Source organism: Procambarus clarkii, chromosome 70 (genome assembly GCF_040958095.1).
Source record: "Procambarus clarkii isolate CNS0578487 chromosome 70, FALCON_Pclarkii_2.0, whole genome shotgun sequence".
In the NCBI taxonomy this organism is placed as follows: domain Eukaryota; kingdom Metazoa; phylum Arthropoda; class Malacostraca; order Decapoda; family Cambaridae; genus Procambarus; species Procambarus clarkii.
In genome coordinates this window covers 22,470,543-22,488,515 of record NC_091219.1, presented here as the reverse complement: position 1 = coordinate 22,488,515, position 17,973 = coordinate 22,470,543, and the positions used below count along the sequence as shown (strand labels likewise).

The 17,973-nt window shown below is 46.9% G+C and overlaps 1 protein-coding gene across 19 annotated transcripts in view; it reads left to right on the top strand.

Moving 5' to 3' along the window:
* The window catches only part of LOC123775303 (disintegrin and metalloproteinase domain-containing protein mind-meld), an 890,968-nt gene that overhangs the window by 627,637 nt on the left and 245,358 nt on the right, over positions 1–17,973 (top strand). For 18 of the 19 annotated variants that reach the window (XM_069311667.1, XM_069311664.1, XM_069311663.1 and 15 more), the window contains 4 exons: positions 4,549–4,617; positions 6,666–6,737; positions 16,771–16,929; positions 17,105–17,300. In XM_069311667.1, the coding sequence (XP_069167768.1) occupies positions 4,549–4,617; positions 6,666–6,737; positions 16,771–16,929; positions 17,105–17,300 (496 nt within the window). The remainder of the gene's footprint in view (positions 1–4,548; positions 4,618–6,665; positions 6,738–16,770; positions 16,930–17,104; positions 17,301–17,973) is intronic. The other variant, XM_069311656.1, reaches the window with a different exon arrangement.

Below are 17,973 nucleotides of genomic sequence, written 5' to 3'. Positions count from 1 at the left end.
TGTTCAAGTACCGAATAATTTTTCCCATAAAGAATAATGTAAATTGGATTTATCCATTGCAGACCACAAAAAATATACACATGAGTACAGGGCCACAGGGCTAACAACACTGAAAACTAGACATGATAGGGGCTGATCTCATCGAAACGTTCAAAATACTGAACAATTTCATGGATGTTTATCTGGACGACAACTTCAAAAGGTCAGTTGTAATACAGACAAGAAGTAAGAGTTTGAAGCTTAACAAGATACAGTGCAGAACTGAAAACAGGAGATGCTTTCACCCACAGGGATATAAACCCATGGAATTGCCTACCCGCCAAAGCCGTAAATGCCAAAACTCTGCTGAACTTTAAAATCCTGCTTGAAAAAAATAAAGATAAATGGGGGGGGGGGACCTTTGACAATCCACTGGCTTCCTGTCCTCAATGAGGCCACTAGTGTGTTAGTGGCCCTCAGGTAAATTCATGTAAGTTCAGGAATACAATAAATTATATATTTGGAAGTTCATTCTCACTTTACCTGCACTTAAGAGAGCTGATAGCATATGTGGAAGGTGGTGAGGCAGACATTTAAAATGTTCCTAAAGTGACATACATCGTTATTCAACAGGTCATTCATATCCCAAATGCGGTCAGGTCAAGTTCAACTTCACCCCTAACCTGCTCCCGCGACTAGGGGTGAAATTTGTATTGGTGTTTAGCTCAGCCTATACACAAGGGAGCTGACCTGACCAATACCTACCATTTTCTATACATCTTGTACCATTCTTAGATGGAGGATTGGACAACAGAGGAACTTGCTACTTCCCACTGCAATTATGACATGGACACAGATTTAGAAAGCAGCGAGTCAGTAGCGGAAAATAATTTTTAGGAAGTGTTAACCAGTGAACAGAAGAAATTGAGAAGGATCTGAGGCCAAATGAAGAGAGTGATAGTGTGACTAATGGAAACAAAAAGAGAATAAAGAACAATACTGAGAATGATTAAACCAGTATCGACAAAAGGAATGAACAAAGTTGGGAACTTGCCCAGGAATGTGACGGTCAGCGGAGGTGGAGGCTTCTCTTCCCTAACTCATGCACACTGACCTACCACCTGAAGCTGCTGTGGACACTCAACCTATGAAAAATGCACCACAAGTTCGAGCCATTACTGAAGGAAGGTATAAACAGACCTTTCTTAATGGTAGGTTCTGTGGAGGCTGTTGTGTGTCTGACCCAGCAAGGATATGGAACTTGTTATAGAAACACCAGTGGAGAATGAGAAACTGACAAAGGTGATTATTTACAAATACTGTAGAAGCTCGATAATCCGGAGCCTGCCAATTTGGAAAACACTCTGGAATATATCTGGTCAGAATGTCCATAGAAGCCGGACTATTGGATTTTTGGCTAAATCAGCATATACTGATAGTTTGAAGCCTAAAAATTTCAAGATTTTCCTAAAAAATCGCTCATGCAATGAGCATCCTGGAGGCATTGCGCACCATCTTCAAGCACCTAGAGTTGCCATGAATTTATTTTCACAGCATTATTTAAAGTGTCTAGGCGTATTTTACCACAATTTTTTTAATTAATTCTGTTCCATATAATGTTACTTGATGTTGAATTATAATAGAACTTGGATCCATTCAATACACACTTTCATATTAGTGTCACAATTATGCACTCACAAGTGTTTTCTTTTACACCATATATATTATGTATTCAGATTTTTCACCAATATATATACACACACTCACTCAATATGTACAGGTTTTTGCACCATTATTGGATATTTAGAAGTCCAGGAGACTGTGGTAGTCGTTGAAGCAGTTGACAGCACACAAAAGGGACGTCACATACTTCACACCATGTTTGCACCAGTTTACGTTTCTGTGATCTTGTTAGTGTGGTTTTACAAACTATGCACCCCACGCTGGCCTATTGCATGCTTTCCAGCTGGTGGCAAATATTTTAGTTTGTGTATTTGAAAAGCCTCCATGTTAGTGAGCCTGGGTGTAGCAGCATGGTGCAATACTTGGTTCTGAATGGGTCTTTGTATGCCAGGAATGTCTTTGTCAAACTTTGTTACTGTGTCACAACTGTAAAACAAAATGTATGGAAAGTTAGTTTACGACATGTTTTCACCAGATACATATTGAAACTGTTCAGCATGGTTATGTCAACAAGGTGGATAAGCATTTTTTTCATCCATTCAGTGTTTTCCATACACACTTGACAGCGCCCACCATCATGTCACATTTATCAACCATAGGCATGTTGATATTATTGTCCAGAACACAATCTGGTTTATATATTGGTTGTTTCGTTGTTCGGTTCACCTTGCCACTGTGCAGCATTGTACCATTGTGAATGGTTGTCAGCATGTTCAATTCTCTCATGTCTTTCCACCACACTGAGAGTATTTGATTACTTTTTCTTAGCTGGCAGTCACCAACTACAATATTATTCACACTATGAATCTTTTTAAGGGTATCTATTATGTAAAGTATGTCACCTATGCACATATTTAATAAGTCAATATTGACTTATTAATTTTGCGAGAACGGGTTGTGTGGTGACATGCGGCGGCGCTTGGCTGGGCGAGATGCCGACATGACAAATATCGCTTGGTAGCACCACTGGCACTAGCGACAGGCGTAGTAATACTTTGTTCCGATTCAACTTTACTAAAACCAGAAAAAAAAGTCACCTTCCTCCGACTTGTCGCCCAAAATATCCTCATACTCTAAATAAGTACAAGAACTGTGTAGCCATGAGTGAATTGGTGTACAGACTGGGGGACAAGGCATTGCTGAGCTTCTAGGCCTCGCCATGGGCTCAGGCTATATCTCACTCTCACTCTCTGTGCTAATCTCATTGGGCTCCTGTGCATAGTCTTTATCCATGTCAGAGTCATCAATCTCACTTTCCCTCACCATCAGAAAATAGTTTACTATTTATTTGATCATAAGTCAATGATTGCATGGTGTGTGCCCAGGAGGCATTTGACCATGTGCTCGCCATGGTGACTGTTGGGTAACTGAGGCCTCCCACACGTTGGTGGCCATGCTGATTTTTTTTTTTTTTAAATGGCGGCTGTTTACTATAGCCTTTGGGTAGCATATGGGGTCCCCCCTCTACCCCGCAGGCTGTTTAAATCTTGCATGGTACTCGAAAACATCATATGGTGTCGTACGCAATTTGTCGACAGTTACTCAAGACATCATATGATGCTTTGCTAAAGATTTCTCACATAATTTGTAGGTTGTGTGTGGTCTATGTTTTCCTATTCCACATACCATAACATGGTATTTATTCACATAAAATTCCATTTGCCAAGTGATGCTCTATACGTTTATTTTGTCCATGTTTCCAGTCCAATACATTGCCTCCGATTACTGCCCTCATTTTCTGTGAGAAAATTTTTCATCCATGTTTGAAGCCTCCCTGTCACTCCTCCAGTATGTTCCAGTTTTCAGAACTGTCTTGTATGAGGAACTCTTGGGCCTTTTATCATATATTTCACAGATCTTGACATACATCTCATTTTCTTTCTTGCCTAATAGTAAGTTTTTCCAATCATATTCCTTAAAAAAAAATCCTAAGTTCCCCATAATGTCCTCTCTTGTAATTAGGTTTTTCAACTGCTTCAACTTCCTCATGTTCTCCATCCTCATGTTGTGTTATAATCATGAAAGATTATAACACATGCAATGTGTTATAATCTTTCAGATTATAACACATTGCATACTTTATTCCCAAAAGGACATGGTCACTTTTATCCAAGGGAGGAAGATACTGAATGTCAAATATCTCTTCCTCTTTCCTGGTAAAATCAAATCTAGCATGGAGGGAACGTTGCCTTCTCTCATCATTGTAACGTGCTGATACATAAATGTCTCCAGGATAAGATTTACTAATCAACAGGTCCAAGAGTTTCTACAGAAGTAGGAAGAAGCTTGTGGATTACAACAAGGGCCTGTTTGAATTAAATTGGGTGGAGCTATCCTTGTAATTAGCAGCAAGGAGTCACTGCCCCTGGAAGACATTATCACCACCAACAAAATTCTTAGAAGAATTGACAGGGTGGACAAAGATAAACTATTTAGAATGGGTGGAACATGGACAAGGGGACACAGGTGGAAACTGAGTATTCAAATAAGCCACAGAGACATTAGAAAGAATTTTTCACTGTCAGTGTAATTGACAAATGGAATGTATTAGGCAGTGATGTGGAGGCAGACTTCATACACAGTTTCAAATGTATTTATGATAGAACCCAATAGACATGAATCTCTACACTAGTTGATTGACATTTGAGAGGCGGTACCAAAGAGTCGAAGCTCAACCCCCCCGCAAACACAACTAGGCAAGTATAGTTAGGCGAGTACTATAGGATCCCTCTCATAAATGCACAGATGAATAAATACAAATGCTTTGAATATTAGGGTTTAATTAATTGGTAAGTTAAATATCCTGGTAGCATTAATTGTCCTCTTTAGTTTGATGTTCATTAACCCCAGCTTTTCTATTTCTTTCATCCTTTTCACACCCTCTAGTTTAAGATCCCTCGACCTGTACCAGGAAATGGTGGAACGTTGCCAATTGATCCAGGAAGACATCCTCAGGTAATTATAATTTCATCATTTATTTTTCAAAACAAATTCTGATAAATCTAGTAATTACTTTTAATTTGGCATGGATGTTTGTAGTTGACTTCTGGGCAAAACCTCTTGTGGCTCCGTGAAGCTATTATATACTGATATGGTACCATCTACTGCAGAGTTCTATAGGCTTACCAGGGACCTGCACCAGAACCTGGCCAGAGAGCAGTGACATTTATTTATGCCACCACTGGGGAAGGCAACCTGAAAGTCAGTGAGTCAACACAAAGCACTGCTAGCTTCAATAGAAATTGTAGCCTTGAAAACCACAAAGAACTTCCCAACTATATAAACAAACGATTTAAATTTCTTGGAACTTGTTCAAGCTTGCCCCACCTTCCCCACTCATTTCAGGAGAGGGGGAAGGCGGCTCACAGTCAGCTGGCATCTCCACCCTCAATTCTATGGTGATATAGTAGGTACTAGGTTGCCTCTTCTGCTCTGGCTAAGTGTTCTGCTGTTCAGCTAAGCTGTGGTTTTTGCCCTTGATGGCATTTCCAGTACACTGCAGGTAACATGAGCCTTGTCCTGAGAGTACTTGACATTGAGTGTGCACAAGATTATCTTCACTGTGTGCTCCCTAGTAATTACTTAAGTGTAATTACCTAAGTGTAGTTACAGGATAAGAGCTACGCTCATGATGTCCCATCTTCCCAGCACTCTTTGTCATATAAGGGTCCCGGTAGTACAGTCGGGTTCGTTTTTAACGCACAATCAAGAATTCCAGATTTGAATCCCAAATGGGACAGAAATGGTTGGGCACATTTCCTTTCATCTAATGCAGCTGTTCACCTAGAAGTGAGTAGGTACTCAGGAGCTAGTCAGCTTGTTGTGGGGTTGCATCCTGGACGGCGGTCAGTAATTCGGCCTTGGGGGGTTAATAAGCCAAACATATATGAATATACTCTGGCTTTCTCTCCCCTAACATAATGAATTATAACGCTTTGAAACTACTGATGGTTTTGGCTTCCATCTTTTTACTTAAATTGTTCCAACAGTCTGTTTGTAAAAGTGAATTTTTTCTTATATTTTCTGGGGGAAGCCCCTTTGGCTCCCTGGAGCTTATCCAGGTTGATTTGGAACTATTAGACTTTTGCATCAGTCAGTCAGTGTGAATGGAGTTCTTAGGCCTACCGGGGACTACAAGCCAGAACCTGGCCCCCCTCAGAGAGGCACGAGGAGCAATGGCCTATAGAAATGCATGTGTGATTTGCAGCATTCTATGTCTGCCATCAACTGGGTCAGGCACCTAGAAAGGTAAGGATCCCAAAACTAACCCCTATTCTGGTTGAAACTACTACAAAAAATCAAATGAGTGGACAGAACTCCCCAAAGAAAACAAGCATGACATAACCACATGCCACTCCGCTATCTGCGTAGCTCCACCCTCCCTGGGAGGGAGGAGTGGGAGCCCCAGACCTCATGCGCTGGCTGCCCACACTCCAGTTCTCAGCTGATGTGTTTGAGGCTTGGTCGTGTGACTCCAGCTCCTGTTTCTTGTCTCAGTGCTGTGCCTTGTGTTTAGTGCTGTCTTCAGGGTAGTACGTGAGCTGGGAGTAATCTTCACAGGTATTTGGGCTGCACGCGCTTAGGGTTCCCTTCCCTAAGTGCCCTGTAAGTACTGCCCTTGGGGCTTGGGAATATCTTCAAGTCATCTTGGGGTCTACCTCTGTTGGTGTTTTGCTACTTGGTAATTGATGGCCCTGAGTGTGCTGGGGGGTTTCCTCCTCCCTTGATTACCTTAGGGTAAGGGGTAGTTTGCACTGGTAGGGGCACGGGGTACTGCAAAGCTAGTTGTCACCTATTATAGTGGCCGGCTCTGTTCCGCCTGAGGTACATTGTCCTCTTGGGGTATTTTCCTTTTGTTTTTGTTTTCCTGCCTGGTGGGGGCCTGCCTTTGGTTTGTTGCCCCCTATCTATGTCTTAGGTTTATATCTAAGCTTCAAGAGGAAGCTCTCAACAAAATGAATGTATGTATCAGTACTCTAACCTCCCAACATTCTTTCTCCCAGGACGAACAAGACCAGCAAAAGCTGCTTGACTCTGTTGTTGTGCGGCTCAATCCATTCCTGTTGAAAGTGAAGGTGAGAATTGTATTGATATAGTACATGCTCTCATAAAACCAGCGTTGAATGTAATGAAGCGCCATTTTCTGGGTGAGCCCCGGAGGCTCCCTGGAGCTTATCGGGCTAATGTATGTTATGTTAGACCGGGACATTAGCTATGGAGTTCAGATCTACTAGGGACCAGCGCCAGAACCTGGCCCCTTCAGAGAGGTTTCAGGGAGCAATGGCCCTGGACAACCCCCTTGTGGTTGGGGGTTTTCCTAACCTGCCATCGACCGGGGTCAGGCACCCAGATGCAGCTGAAAGGTAGGCATAACAAAACAAACCCCACATGGTAAAAACTACAACAAAAAAACGAACAGAGAGGTGGAAACTCCCTACAATCCCAAGGAAACAATCAATCAATTTACTGCCGTGCCGGTCATCTGCGCAGCCCTCCCCTCCCCGGGAGCGGGAGGGAGGGCCCCGGACCTCACCACGCCAGCTGCCTTCAGTTCGGAAACTAGGCTTCAACCAAAGTGAAAAAAACCCGCCAACCGGATGGGAGGGAGGATAGCCAGGGAGCCTTCGGGGCTCACCCAGAAAGTGGCGTTTCATTACATTCAATGCTGGTTTTCTGTGGGGAGCCCCTACGGCTCCCTGCAGCTACATACCCAAAGAGAAGGAAATAGAGACTTACCCGGGAGACGGCGGCCACAAACTCCTCAACGTGAAGTCGAGACAACTGTCTGCAACCTGCGACCCAAAGCAACACAAGAACGCTGAAGAGCAGGGGCGTTCACCAAATAACAGGCGGCCAGGACCCTGTTCGACTTCCAAAATCCACACGCCCGAATATGAGCCCAAGACATGTTACCAAACACGGCAGCCAAAGCTGCAAACTTCTGAACGTCATGAGCGCGAGGATAGACCGCAGGCTGGCTAGACTTAATAACCCTGCGGACAACCTGGGAGATCCAAGCCCTGGAACAGGGAATGAGGGGAAACCCGATCAACCCAAAGTGCATCCCCAGCCACCCCAGCTGAAGCGCGCAGGTAACTGCAAAGTGCTGCAACCGGACACAACATATGATGCATCCCCGGCCGAACCAACCAAGCATCAATGACCCACGGATCCCTCTGGAAAGCAGCCGTCTCGTTCTTCACCAGAAAAGATGGAGAAGGCTGCAAACGGACAAACCTACCCCCAGGACCAAAAGAGCAGAAACCCCTGCACCAGAGGAGAGCATGAAGCTCCCCTACCCGGCCTCCAGAGGCCAATGCCAACAAAAACAAAGCCTTGGAAAAACAATCCGGAACCGAAAGGGCCACCACAAACCGAGGAGAGGAGAGATAGGAGAGCACCCTGTCCAAGGACCAGGATGGCCCAGGAGGCGCATGAGCAGGCCGGAGGTGAAACAGTACGGGAAAGCTTACGAAACGGGGTGGATATGACGTCCACCCCGAACACTAGCTTGAGCGGCTCCGCCAGTGCCGCACGATACGAGGCGACAGTATAGGCATCAAATGACAGTCCTGAAAAAGCCAAGAAAGAAAGGACAAGACAAACCGATCCAAAAGAAAAGACAACCTACGAAGAGTCAGAAAATGGCGAAAAGAACGCCAAGAAACTTCATACTGTCGCCGAGACAAAGCTCTCAGCTGGGACACCATCAACAAAGCCACCTGATCACCATAGAATTGGTGATACACCCGCATCAAAAAGACCAGATGCGAAGAGCAGAGGAGAAGGTCGAACCATCCCTGTACCGAACCGGGCCGACCTGCTGAAAGAGGCGAAGCCGCGGGAAACATCCTGGGTTCGGGCTCCAAGCCAATAGCACCGGAAACCTAGGCTGGGCCGGCCACCAAGGGGCCACAAGGACTACTCTCCCTGGGAATGTATCCAACCGAACCAGAACCCAAAGCAACAGCTGGACAGGGGGGAAGAGGTACAGGTAACCCCAACTCGACCAGTCCTGCCGAAAGTCATCCACTGCGAACGCCTTGTAGTCGGGAAAGAGCGTCGCATAGATTGGAAGATGCGGAGACCACGCCGGCGTGAAGAGGTCCACATCTGGGAGACCATATGTCTGGCAGATCCAACGAAACGACTCGTCGTGGATAGGAGATGGAAGCGTGACAGACCGTCTGCCAGAACGTTGGACACTCCCCAGACATGAACCGCACGGAGAGCCAAACCCCAAGAATCCAGCAGACGAACCACTCAGAGACCAACTAAAAAGAGCTAAGGACCGAAGAGAACCCCCACGGTTCAGGCAATGAAACCACTGGAGAAGAGTCCGAATGGAGGCGAATGGTCGATCCCCGAGCGAGCCGAACCCTCTGAAGCACGAACCAGACTGCCGCGAACTCATGAACCGTGCTGTGAGCCTGACAGAAGGATGAACCCCACCGTCCCTGGCCTGCCTGGTGAGCACTGGTCACAAAGCCCCAGCCGAGATACGACGCATCCGTGAACGTGTCAAGCGAAGGCTTGGGAAGGCACCAAGGCACCGAACCCCGAAAACCCCGAAGAGGAAGCCGGTGACGTAGAAACCGACACAAGGCCCCCAGTCGACGAACCCAATGATAGTGAGAGAGGCGGAAGGGACGTCCCCAAAGGAACCAAAACAGACGCCGAAGCCAAACCCGACCAGGCGGGTAGACTAGCACGGCAAAGTTTAGACTCCCACACAACCGCTCGAGCAACCGCAGAGTGACCCGGGACCCCTTCAGAAACAGCCGACGGCGGTCCCACAGCCGCTACAACGCCTCTGGAGGGAGAGACAAGGAAGCGGTCCGAGAATCCCAAACAAGACCCAGTCAGGTCCGAACCTGGGATGGAACCAGATGGGACTTCCTCCAGTTCCCCAGGAATTTGAACCTGGTGAGCTGGGAAAGAACCATATCCCTGGCGAGCAGACAAGCTGACCGATATGGAGCCCACACCAAACGAATTCGGCCAAAACCCGAATCCATAGAAGACGCAGACGGGTCACCATCCCTAGAAGACGCAGACGGGTCACCATCCTTAGAAGACGCAGACGGGTCACCATAACACAGGTCAGATGCGTGAAAATACAAGGTGCCAGATTCAAGCTAAAAGGTAGGCATCAATAACGGTAAGAGTGATGCCCCACCACAAAACCTAACTAGTCCCTGAACCCCGGATGAATAGGAACGTGCCAATAGGTGTCCTTGAGGTCCAGACACACCATCCAGGCAACCGGCTCCAACAGAAGCCGGACCTGAGACAGAGTAGTCATCCGAAAGGAGGGGCAAGGAATCTAGGGGTTCAGGCAGGGCAATGAATGAACCAGATCCAGAATGAACCTCAGATCCGCACAGTCCCTTTTCGGCACTGGAAACAGACAGGAAACCCACCTGAGGGATGTAGTCGTTTCGACCATGCCAAAGCGCATCCACTCAAAGACGACTTGACGAAGCGCAGGAGAAGAAACCTGCCTTATTAGACCCGAACCCCCCAAAGGAGGACGAGTCACCCAATGCCACCACAGGCCGGATGACACGACCAAAAAGGACCACAAATCGTGGGACCAAGCATGAGCAAACAGAGCGAGTCTCCCCCCCATCGCCTTGTCAATGGGGCGAACCGCGAAAGGGCGGTTCGACGAGAACCCAAACGTCGAACAGGGTGATCACCACGCCGACCAGATGATGCTGGCCCCGAAGGGAACAACGGCTCAGAAACTGGCACCAATGGCCCACCTCAACCAGCGGAACCCGGAACCCTGTCACAACTCCTCCGAAACTGCCGAGAACGACCGCTTCGGAGAATCAATAAGTCCGCCATAGGATGACAACTGGAGGAAGCCGCGTGCAGAAACTGAGAGACCGCAGTCTCTGCAAACAGTAACGGATAAAATGGAGACGAAAACCTAGGAACCAGGGCCCAAGCGGATTCCAAAGAGAGGGCGAGCACAGCCTGATGGCACGCGAGAAGCAAAAAACAGACGCCGCTTCCTTCAGGATGGGTGCAAAGAGCTTCAACAGTGCAGCCGACACCCTAGCTGCCGAAGTCAGCGCCCCAGATGAAAGCCCTTCACTCAACGCTCCCACATCCTCCTCAAGCAGAAGACAGCTCGAGAAGGGAAAAGAAACGCAAAACTGAAGCCAAGTGCCCACGGGCGCGCAACTCCTCCGCAACCAAAAAAGCTGAAAGCTGAAGAACCTGCATGTGAAGCTGGAAAAGGCCAACATCCCGTCCCGAGAAAGCACAGGAGCGAACAAGCACGCATTAACACTTTCGCGCTCTCGGCGCTCAAAAAAAAACAATACCCCAGATGCTTTCGGCACTTCGCGCGCCTATGCGGTAAGACCGAAAAAGTGTACACTCTTTTGACTGTCCTGACAATAATTGAAGGCGCACGTATTTAAATTTGGTATCACTGTGTTCGCAATGAAATTGTCTATAAGAGCATACTTATAAAATGCCGCCCAAGCATAAGGAGTATCAACACCAAATAAAAAACTATGCAGATCACTCGCCGAGAGCGCCAAACAGCAACAAAATGTTTCCACACTCTTAATGGTTGCGAAGCCTACAGTTGTCCTACATCGCTAATTTTGGTATCATTGGAATCGCAATACAATTCTCTACACGGACATATGCATATGAATGTTTAATATAGGTAATTGCCCACCCGCAAGAGTGTGTGAAGTGGAGAGTAGTTAGCCGCGAGCGCACTGGCGAAAACACAGGGGGGAAATCATGCTTGGAAAGTTATACGTTTCCTGACCCTACTTTTCTATGTACGTATTTCTTTTTTATACCAATGTGTTCGCAATAAAATTTTCTATAAGATGAACTGTATAACATTTGTACAAAGCATGTGTAAGAGAAGCGCCAAATATAGAACCACGTCGCTCAGTATGCGTTCGCGGCAGAAACGAACGCATTGTTTTCGTTCGTTTGATGTTTGTCATGTTTATACTTGTTGAAACATTTTATAATTTGTATGACAGTGATCGCAGTAAAATTCCCTACACAGACATATACATAAAACATACAAATATTTCCCACATGTTGGATATATCAACGGCTAAAGGGAACCCACTGCCACACGCTCGCCACACCCCCAAACATACTTTGTGTATTTTTTTTTTTACTCATAGAAGTTTATGTGATATAATATTCATTCTGGTACCAAAAAATTTGCAAATAAGTTCTCTACAAAACAAAAGTATCCCCATCCATTTCAGTTAAAAAATGGAATTTATAGAAATATTTTTTCGATGGACGAGAAAAGTAGGCTGTTATGCAGAATCGTAAGAAAAAACGGCGACGAGTTATCTCTAATCTAAAGCGCGAAAGTGTTAAGGTGGTCAAACTCGTCCCCCCCCCCCAAGGTAAACCTGCATAAAAGTAGAAGTTTCCCACCAATCAAGCGTGCGGGTCCGACAGAACCCATGCCACGCCCCTAACGAAAAGAAAGGGCAGTCTGCCAACAAGGCAGACTCAGGAACCTCCAAACGCACCCAAAAATGGGAAGAAGAACCGAACTCAAACGAGGATGGATCCATTGCAGAGGCATAACCTGGGTCTCGCAAGAGGTAAGCAGCAAGAGATTCCCGAGCCACCTTCGCGGAGATACGGGAAGTAGAAAACCTCTGGAAAGACGGATCCGAGGTATCCAAAGTCGCCGGGAACCGAACCTGGGGAGGAGCCGTATCCAAATCATACTCATACAGGGAAGGGGGTTAAGAAAATCCCTCCCCCTGCAACTATAAGCACCACGAGGAAGGCAAAAGCACCCAAGCGGGGTCGAAGGGGGCTCAAGGCCCCCAGGTTGACTCCTCCCCAGCCCCAGGATCCCCCACGTCAGGACCCGGGGCAGAGCCGTCCTCCAAACCCTCTACCCCTGAAGAAAAGGCAGAGTCCAAGGGAAAGGCAGACAAGAATGGGGTCTGCTGGTGGGATCCAGAAGCCTTGGCAGGAGGAACCGGCTCAAATGCCTCCGTCCCTGACCCGGATGGGGCAGCCCCCGAGGCAGCCAGAGTCTCATTACCAACTAAAACCTGTGCCGAGACCAAAACCCTCAGACATTTTGGAGCCGGACACAGGGGGGAGGTGCAGGAAGAACCACAGGGGAAGGACCAGGGGGCGCGGCAGGAGCCAAAGCCGAAGCAACTAATGCCCCCAGGTCAGGGTCCCTAAAACCAAAACGGGCAGCCTCGGGGCATCCGAGTGGGAAACCAACCTAGCGCGTTGCAATAACCTAAACCTAACATGCAACACTGATGCTGCCTGTACCCTAACAGGAACATCCTCAGAGTAAAACTGGAGCACAAGCAGAGAACATGACTCGCAAGACGCCGGGTCCAAGGTGTCGTTGACCCAACAGGCAGCATGATTGAGGCAAAACAAGTGACTGTCACCCTGAGACAAGGGCACACTCAATCTTCAAACCCCCACAAGGCAAGCTGGAACTCAGGATATGCATCCATGGGTCCACCGAGTCCCGACGGAATTCCAGGGCCCGTAGGGTAACAACAACGGGAAGCCCAGGCAAGGGGTTGCTAACCGGTTAAGAAAGCCAAACAAACAAGGGTAGATGATAACACTGAAAATCCCCTGGGACATGTACAAGCACGGGGGCCTAGCAGAGGGCCACCAAAACAATATCAGGGGAACTGTAGACCCACGAGGCAGAACCTCCACCAGGCAAACAAAAACAAAATAAAAGAAAAACCCCGCAAAAGTACACCGTCCCCAGAGGCAACAGGAACCGGTCACCGCTTAGGTGGCAGGCGACGCAACACCTTGACACCCTAACCAGCACAACACCACCTCCCTACCCAAGGCCAAACAAGGACCCCAAGCCCCAGCTGGCCCCAAGGGTGAGGCAAATGCCGAGCAGCAAGAACCCCTACGGGAGCGGTTCCCGAACGCCCCAGGGAAGATAACCCTGACACACAGGGGCAGTACTCACAGGGCGCCTAGGGAAGGAAGCCCCTAAGCACATGCAGCCCCGGTACTGATAAGGTACTCCTGGCCACCGCACACCACACAAAGACAGCAGAGAATGTCACACAAGGCAAACACCGCCCAGGAATTTGAGGCCAGAGAAGCATCTATCCCGGTTGACACTAGCTTAAAAACTGAAGGCAGCCAGTGTGGTGAGGTTCGGGGCCCCCCTCCCCCTCCCAGGGAGAGGAGGGCTGCGTGGACGACCGATGTGGCAGTAAATTGATTGATTAATTGTTTCCTTGGGATTGTAGTTAGTTTCTACCTCTCTGTTCGGCTTTTTGTTGTAGTTTTTACCATGTGGGGTTTTTGTTTTGCCTACCTTTCTGGGTGCCTGTCTCAATGGCAGATAAGGAAAACCCCCAACCATAATGGGGTTTTCCAGAGCCATTGCTCCCTGAAACCTCTCTGAAGGGGCCAGGTTCTGGCACTGGACCCTAGTAGGTCTGAACTCCATAGCTAATGTCCTGGTCTAACATAACATACATTAGCCCGATAGGCTCCAGGGAGCCATAGGGGCTCCCCACAGAAAAGACGAATTGCGTTATAGTCTTGACAAATCAGACATTATTGCTGCCTTCAGAGTAGGTAAAAAGAATCCATCAGGACAAAACCAGAGAAAAATTTGCCTCAAGCTAGTTTACCCAGTCCATAAAATCTAATCTTGTCTGGACAGCTGTATCCCAACGAAAGGGGATTTTCATAGAGTGCTTGAGTAGAAAAAGACAAACTCCTTCACCACCTGCGTCAAATCCGTAATCAAAACCGAAATGCAATTCATCAGTGCTTCGTTAGAGATGGCATGATAAAAGTGAGAAAGACCTCTGCAGGTAAAATGTTTACAATTGCTAATGAGGATAACCTCAACCCATTCCTCACCCAATGTGGTTTGCCTCACCTGATTATCCCTATCAATGACTCATCATAACTAACCCTCCCTTGTCACCTAGTGTGGGCTAGATAACCAAAGTTTCTTTGTTACACTGATTATTTAAATTAAATTTTAATTTTGTTTGATATTAGTCATTTATTGAACTTTATTGAGTACATTAATTTTTTCTTTAATTCATATTAATTATAGGATCATAACTAAACAATTTATAGTTAATTATCATTAAGATTAAATTTGCCTGTTTATTATTTAACTTTTTCATTGCTTTCATTATTACCTAGGTTGCCTAGCCTTGCCATACTCCCTTACTCCATTGTACCCCTGCCTTTGCCTGTGTCTCCTAATGTAAATTATTATTTTCAGTGTACCTGAGGTACACTGAAAGAACAGAAAACTTTGACACTAACAAAGTTAGTTCTGTAACAACAGAAAACAAGCAAACTAGTGTGACGTCACACGTTGCCGCGCCGCTGTCTGCGCAGCTCCCCCCTCCCCGGGAGGGGGAAGGGGGAGCCCCAGACCCTTCACGCCGGCTACCCACACCTTAGTTCTTGAGGATGATGCTATAGGCGAAGGTCGTTTGCTCTGGCTCCAGTGTCGCTGCAGCACTGTGCTTTGTGTGTGGTGTTCGTTTTCTGTGGGTGCGAGAGCCAGGAGTTATCTTCAGTACTCAGGCTGCATGCGCCTAGGGCTGCCTACCCTAGGTGCCCTGTAAGTACTGCCCTTGGGGCTTGAGGCCACCTTCCACAGGCTCCTCGGGACCTGCCTCTGCTGGTCCATTCTACCTTTCGGTTTTTCGGCCACCTGTTGGGCTCTTGGGTGTTCTGTTCTTCCTTGTTACCAGCAGGTAAGAGGCAGTTTGCACTGGTAGGGGCGCAGGGTGCTGCGCAGCTTTGTATTTCCAACATAGCGGCCGACTCTGTTCCTTGGGGTTCGCTGTTCTCTTTGGGGGGTTTTGTTTTTGCCTTGTGGGGGTTTTGCCCTATTACTGTTCACTGAACACTGTTCCGCTGGTGTTTGCCCTTCCACGGTTCTCTTTGGTGGCGTATATCTCCTTGGAAGAATGAGATGGCGACTTTCCCGGAGGGGTCCTTAGATGGTTGATGCTTTGTTGGTTCGGCTGGGGGTGCATCATGTGTTGTGTCCAGTTGCATTTCTTTGCCGTTATTTGCACTCCATGGCTTCCGTGACTGGGGACGCGCTTTGGATTGACCTGGTTTCCCCTTCTTCGCTGTTCCAGGGCTGGGGTTTTCCAAGTTGTCCATAGGGTTATTTGGTCCAGCCAGCCTGCGGTCAATCCTTGCGCCCATGACGTTGGAAAATTTTCTGCTTTAGCTGCCATTTTTGGTAATATGTCTTGGGCTGACATTCATGCGCGAGAATTTTGGAGGTCGAATAGGCCGCCCGTTACCTCATTAATGTTCCTGGCCCTAGTCAGGCATGATGCTTTGGGTCGCAGGTTGCAGCCAGCTGTCTCGACTTCGAGTCAAGATGCAAGTGGCGGCCATCTCCCGGGTAAATCCCTCTTTACTTTTTCTGTGGTTAGGTAGCTCCAGGAAACTAGAGGGGCTCTCCACAGAAAACCAGCGTTGAATGTAATGAAATACCATTATTTTTGAGAGTCCCGGAGGCTCCCTGGCAACCCTCCCTCATACCGGTTGGCGGTTTTCATGTTTTGATATTCAGCCTCTGAACTGAGGTTGGGTAGCCGATGCAAAGGTTCTGTGGCTTCCCCTTTCCCCTCTTGGGGAGGGGGGAGGTGCTGTGCAGACAGCTGTGCGGTAGCAGTTGTGACATTGTGCTTGTTTGCTTGTTTTCAGGTTGTCGGGTTCTGCTTGATAGTTCGGTTTTTGGTAGCAATTTTAACCAGGTGGAGTCTGTTTTGGGATGCTACCTTTCTGGGTGCCTAACTTGGTAGATGGCAGACATAGACTGCTTCCAAACACATGGGGGTTTCTATAGGACATTACTCTTCATACCTCTCTGAGGGGGCGAGGTTCTGGCTTGTGGTCCCCAGTAGGCTAGAACTCCAATCGAATTGACTGATTCCACAGTCTAATATACATATCATATCAGCCTGGAATAGCTCCATGGAGCTTCTGGGACTCGCCCAGAAAATGGCATTTCATTACATTCAACGCTGATTTTCTGTTTCGTAATATATAATTATTTATGTTTTCATACTTTAGCCTTTTGAGTGTGGCAATGGAAGAGTTGATGAAGGTGAACAGTGTGACTGTGGACCAAGAGAGCAATGTGACTTTGTTGATCCTTGTTGTGATCCCCTCACATGTCGTCTTAAGCTGGAGGCAGAGTGTGCCACTGGGCCTTGTTGTAATAAATGCCGGGTAAGATATTGCAGTTAAACTTTGTTGTATCCAAAGATACAGTATATAATAATGTGATTTACATATAATTGGTAAACCTTAGGTACAAAATAGATAAAATATTGCTATAAACATTTCTATATCATCATTGGGAACACTATCATTTGCATATATTTTTTTGTTTTGTTTTGTACAGCTGCGCCCGAAAGGTTACAAGTGTCGTAAAGCACAAACTGAGTGTGACATTCCAGAATTTTGCAATGGTCTTCATGGCAGCTGCCCCATGGATATTTACAAGAAAACTGGTAGCAAGTGTGGAAATGGAAAGGGCTACTGTTTCAAGGGCATTTGCCCCACACTGAACAACCAGTGTGAGCTTATTTGGGGCTATGGTGAGTATACTTATTATTAGCTGAGTGATGAACAGGAGAAATGCATTCTACTATTCTTTTTTTGTGCTCAAGGTGATGTGACCTGATAATTGATATTTCTGAAGAGAGCCCCATGTGGCTCCCTGAAGCTATCTTTTCGAGATTGCTTCACATTAAAGGGTCACATCAATTGCAGATTTTTCTGTTTGGACTACCAGGGACCAAAGCCAGAACCTGGCCCTCTCACAGAAGCAGAGAGAGCAGGTGACAATCTGCCACCTCACCAGAAAAAGCCTCCAGAAAGCCAGGGCAGTTTTACCAACAGCTGGAGGGTTCACAGAAAATGAAGCCTTGAAAAACTGCCAAACTACTACGGTACTGCTAAGGAGTCACACAGAACAAAGGTTTCAATTAGACAAGCTCAAAATTTATTAGTACCAAAATACAGTACAACAAAAAATGGCCCGGCCTTGGCTCCCAGCTGACTCTCAGTCAGTTCTGTTCCAAATGCCTCCCAATACCTCAAACCAATTCTTTTTGCTGATGACACCACCTTCATTTACTCCAGTCCTGACTCCCTTGCTCTAAATGTCAGTGAATACTGAGCTAAATAAAGTCTATCTCTGGCTAACTGCCAACAAACTCACCCTCAACATTGACAAAACTTGCTATATTTTGTTTGGCAATAAATCCT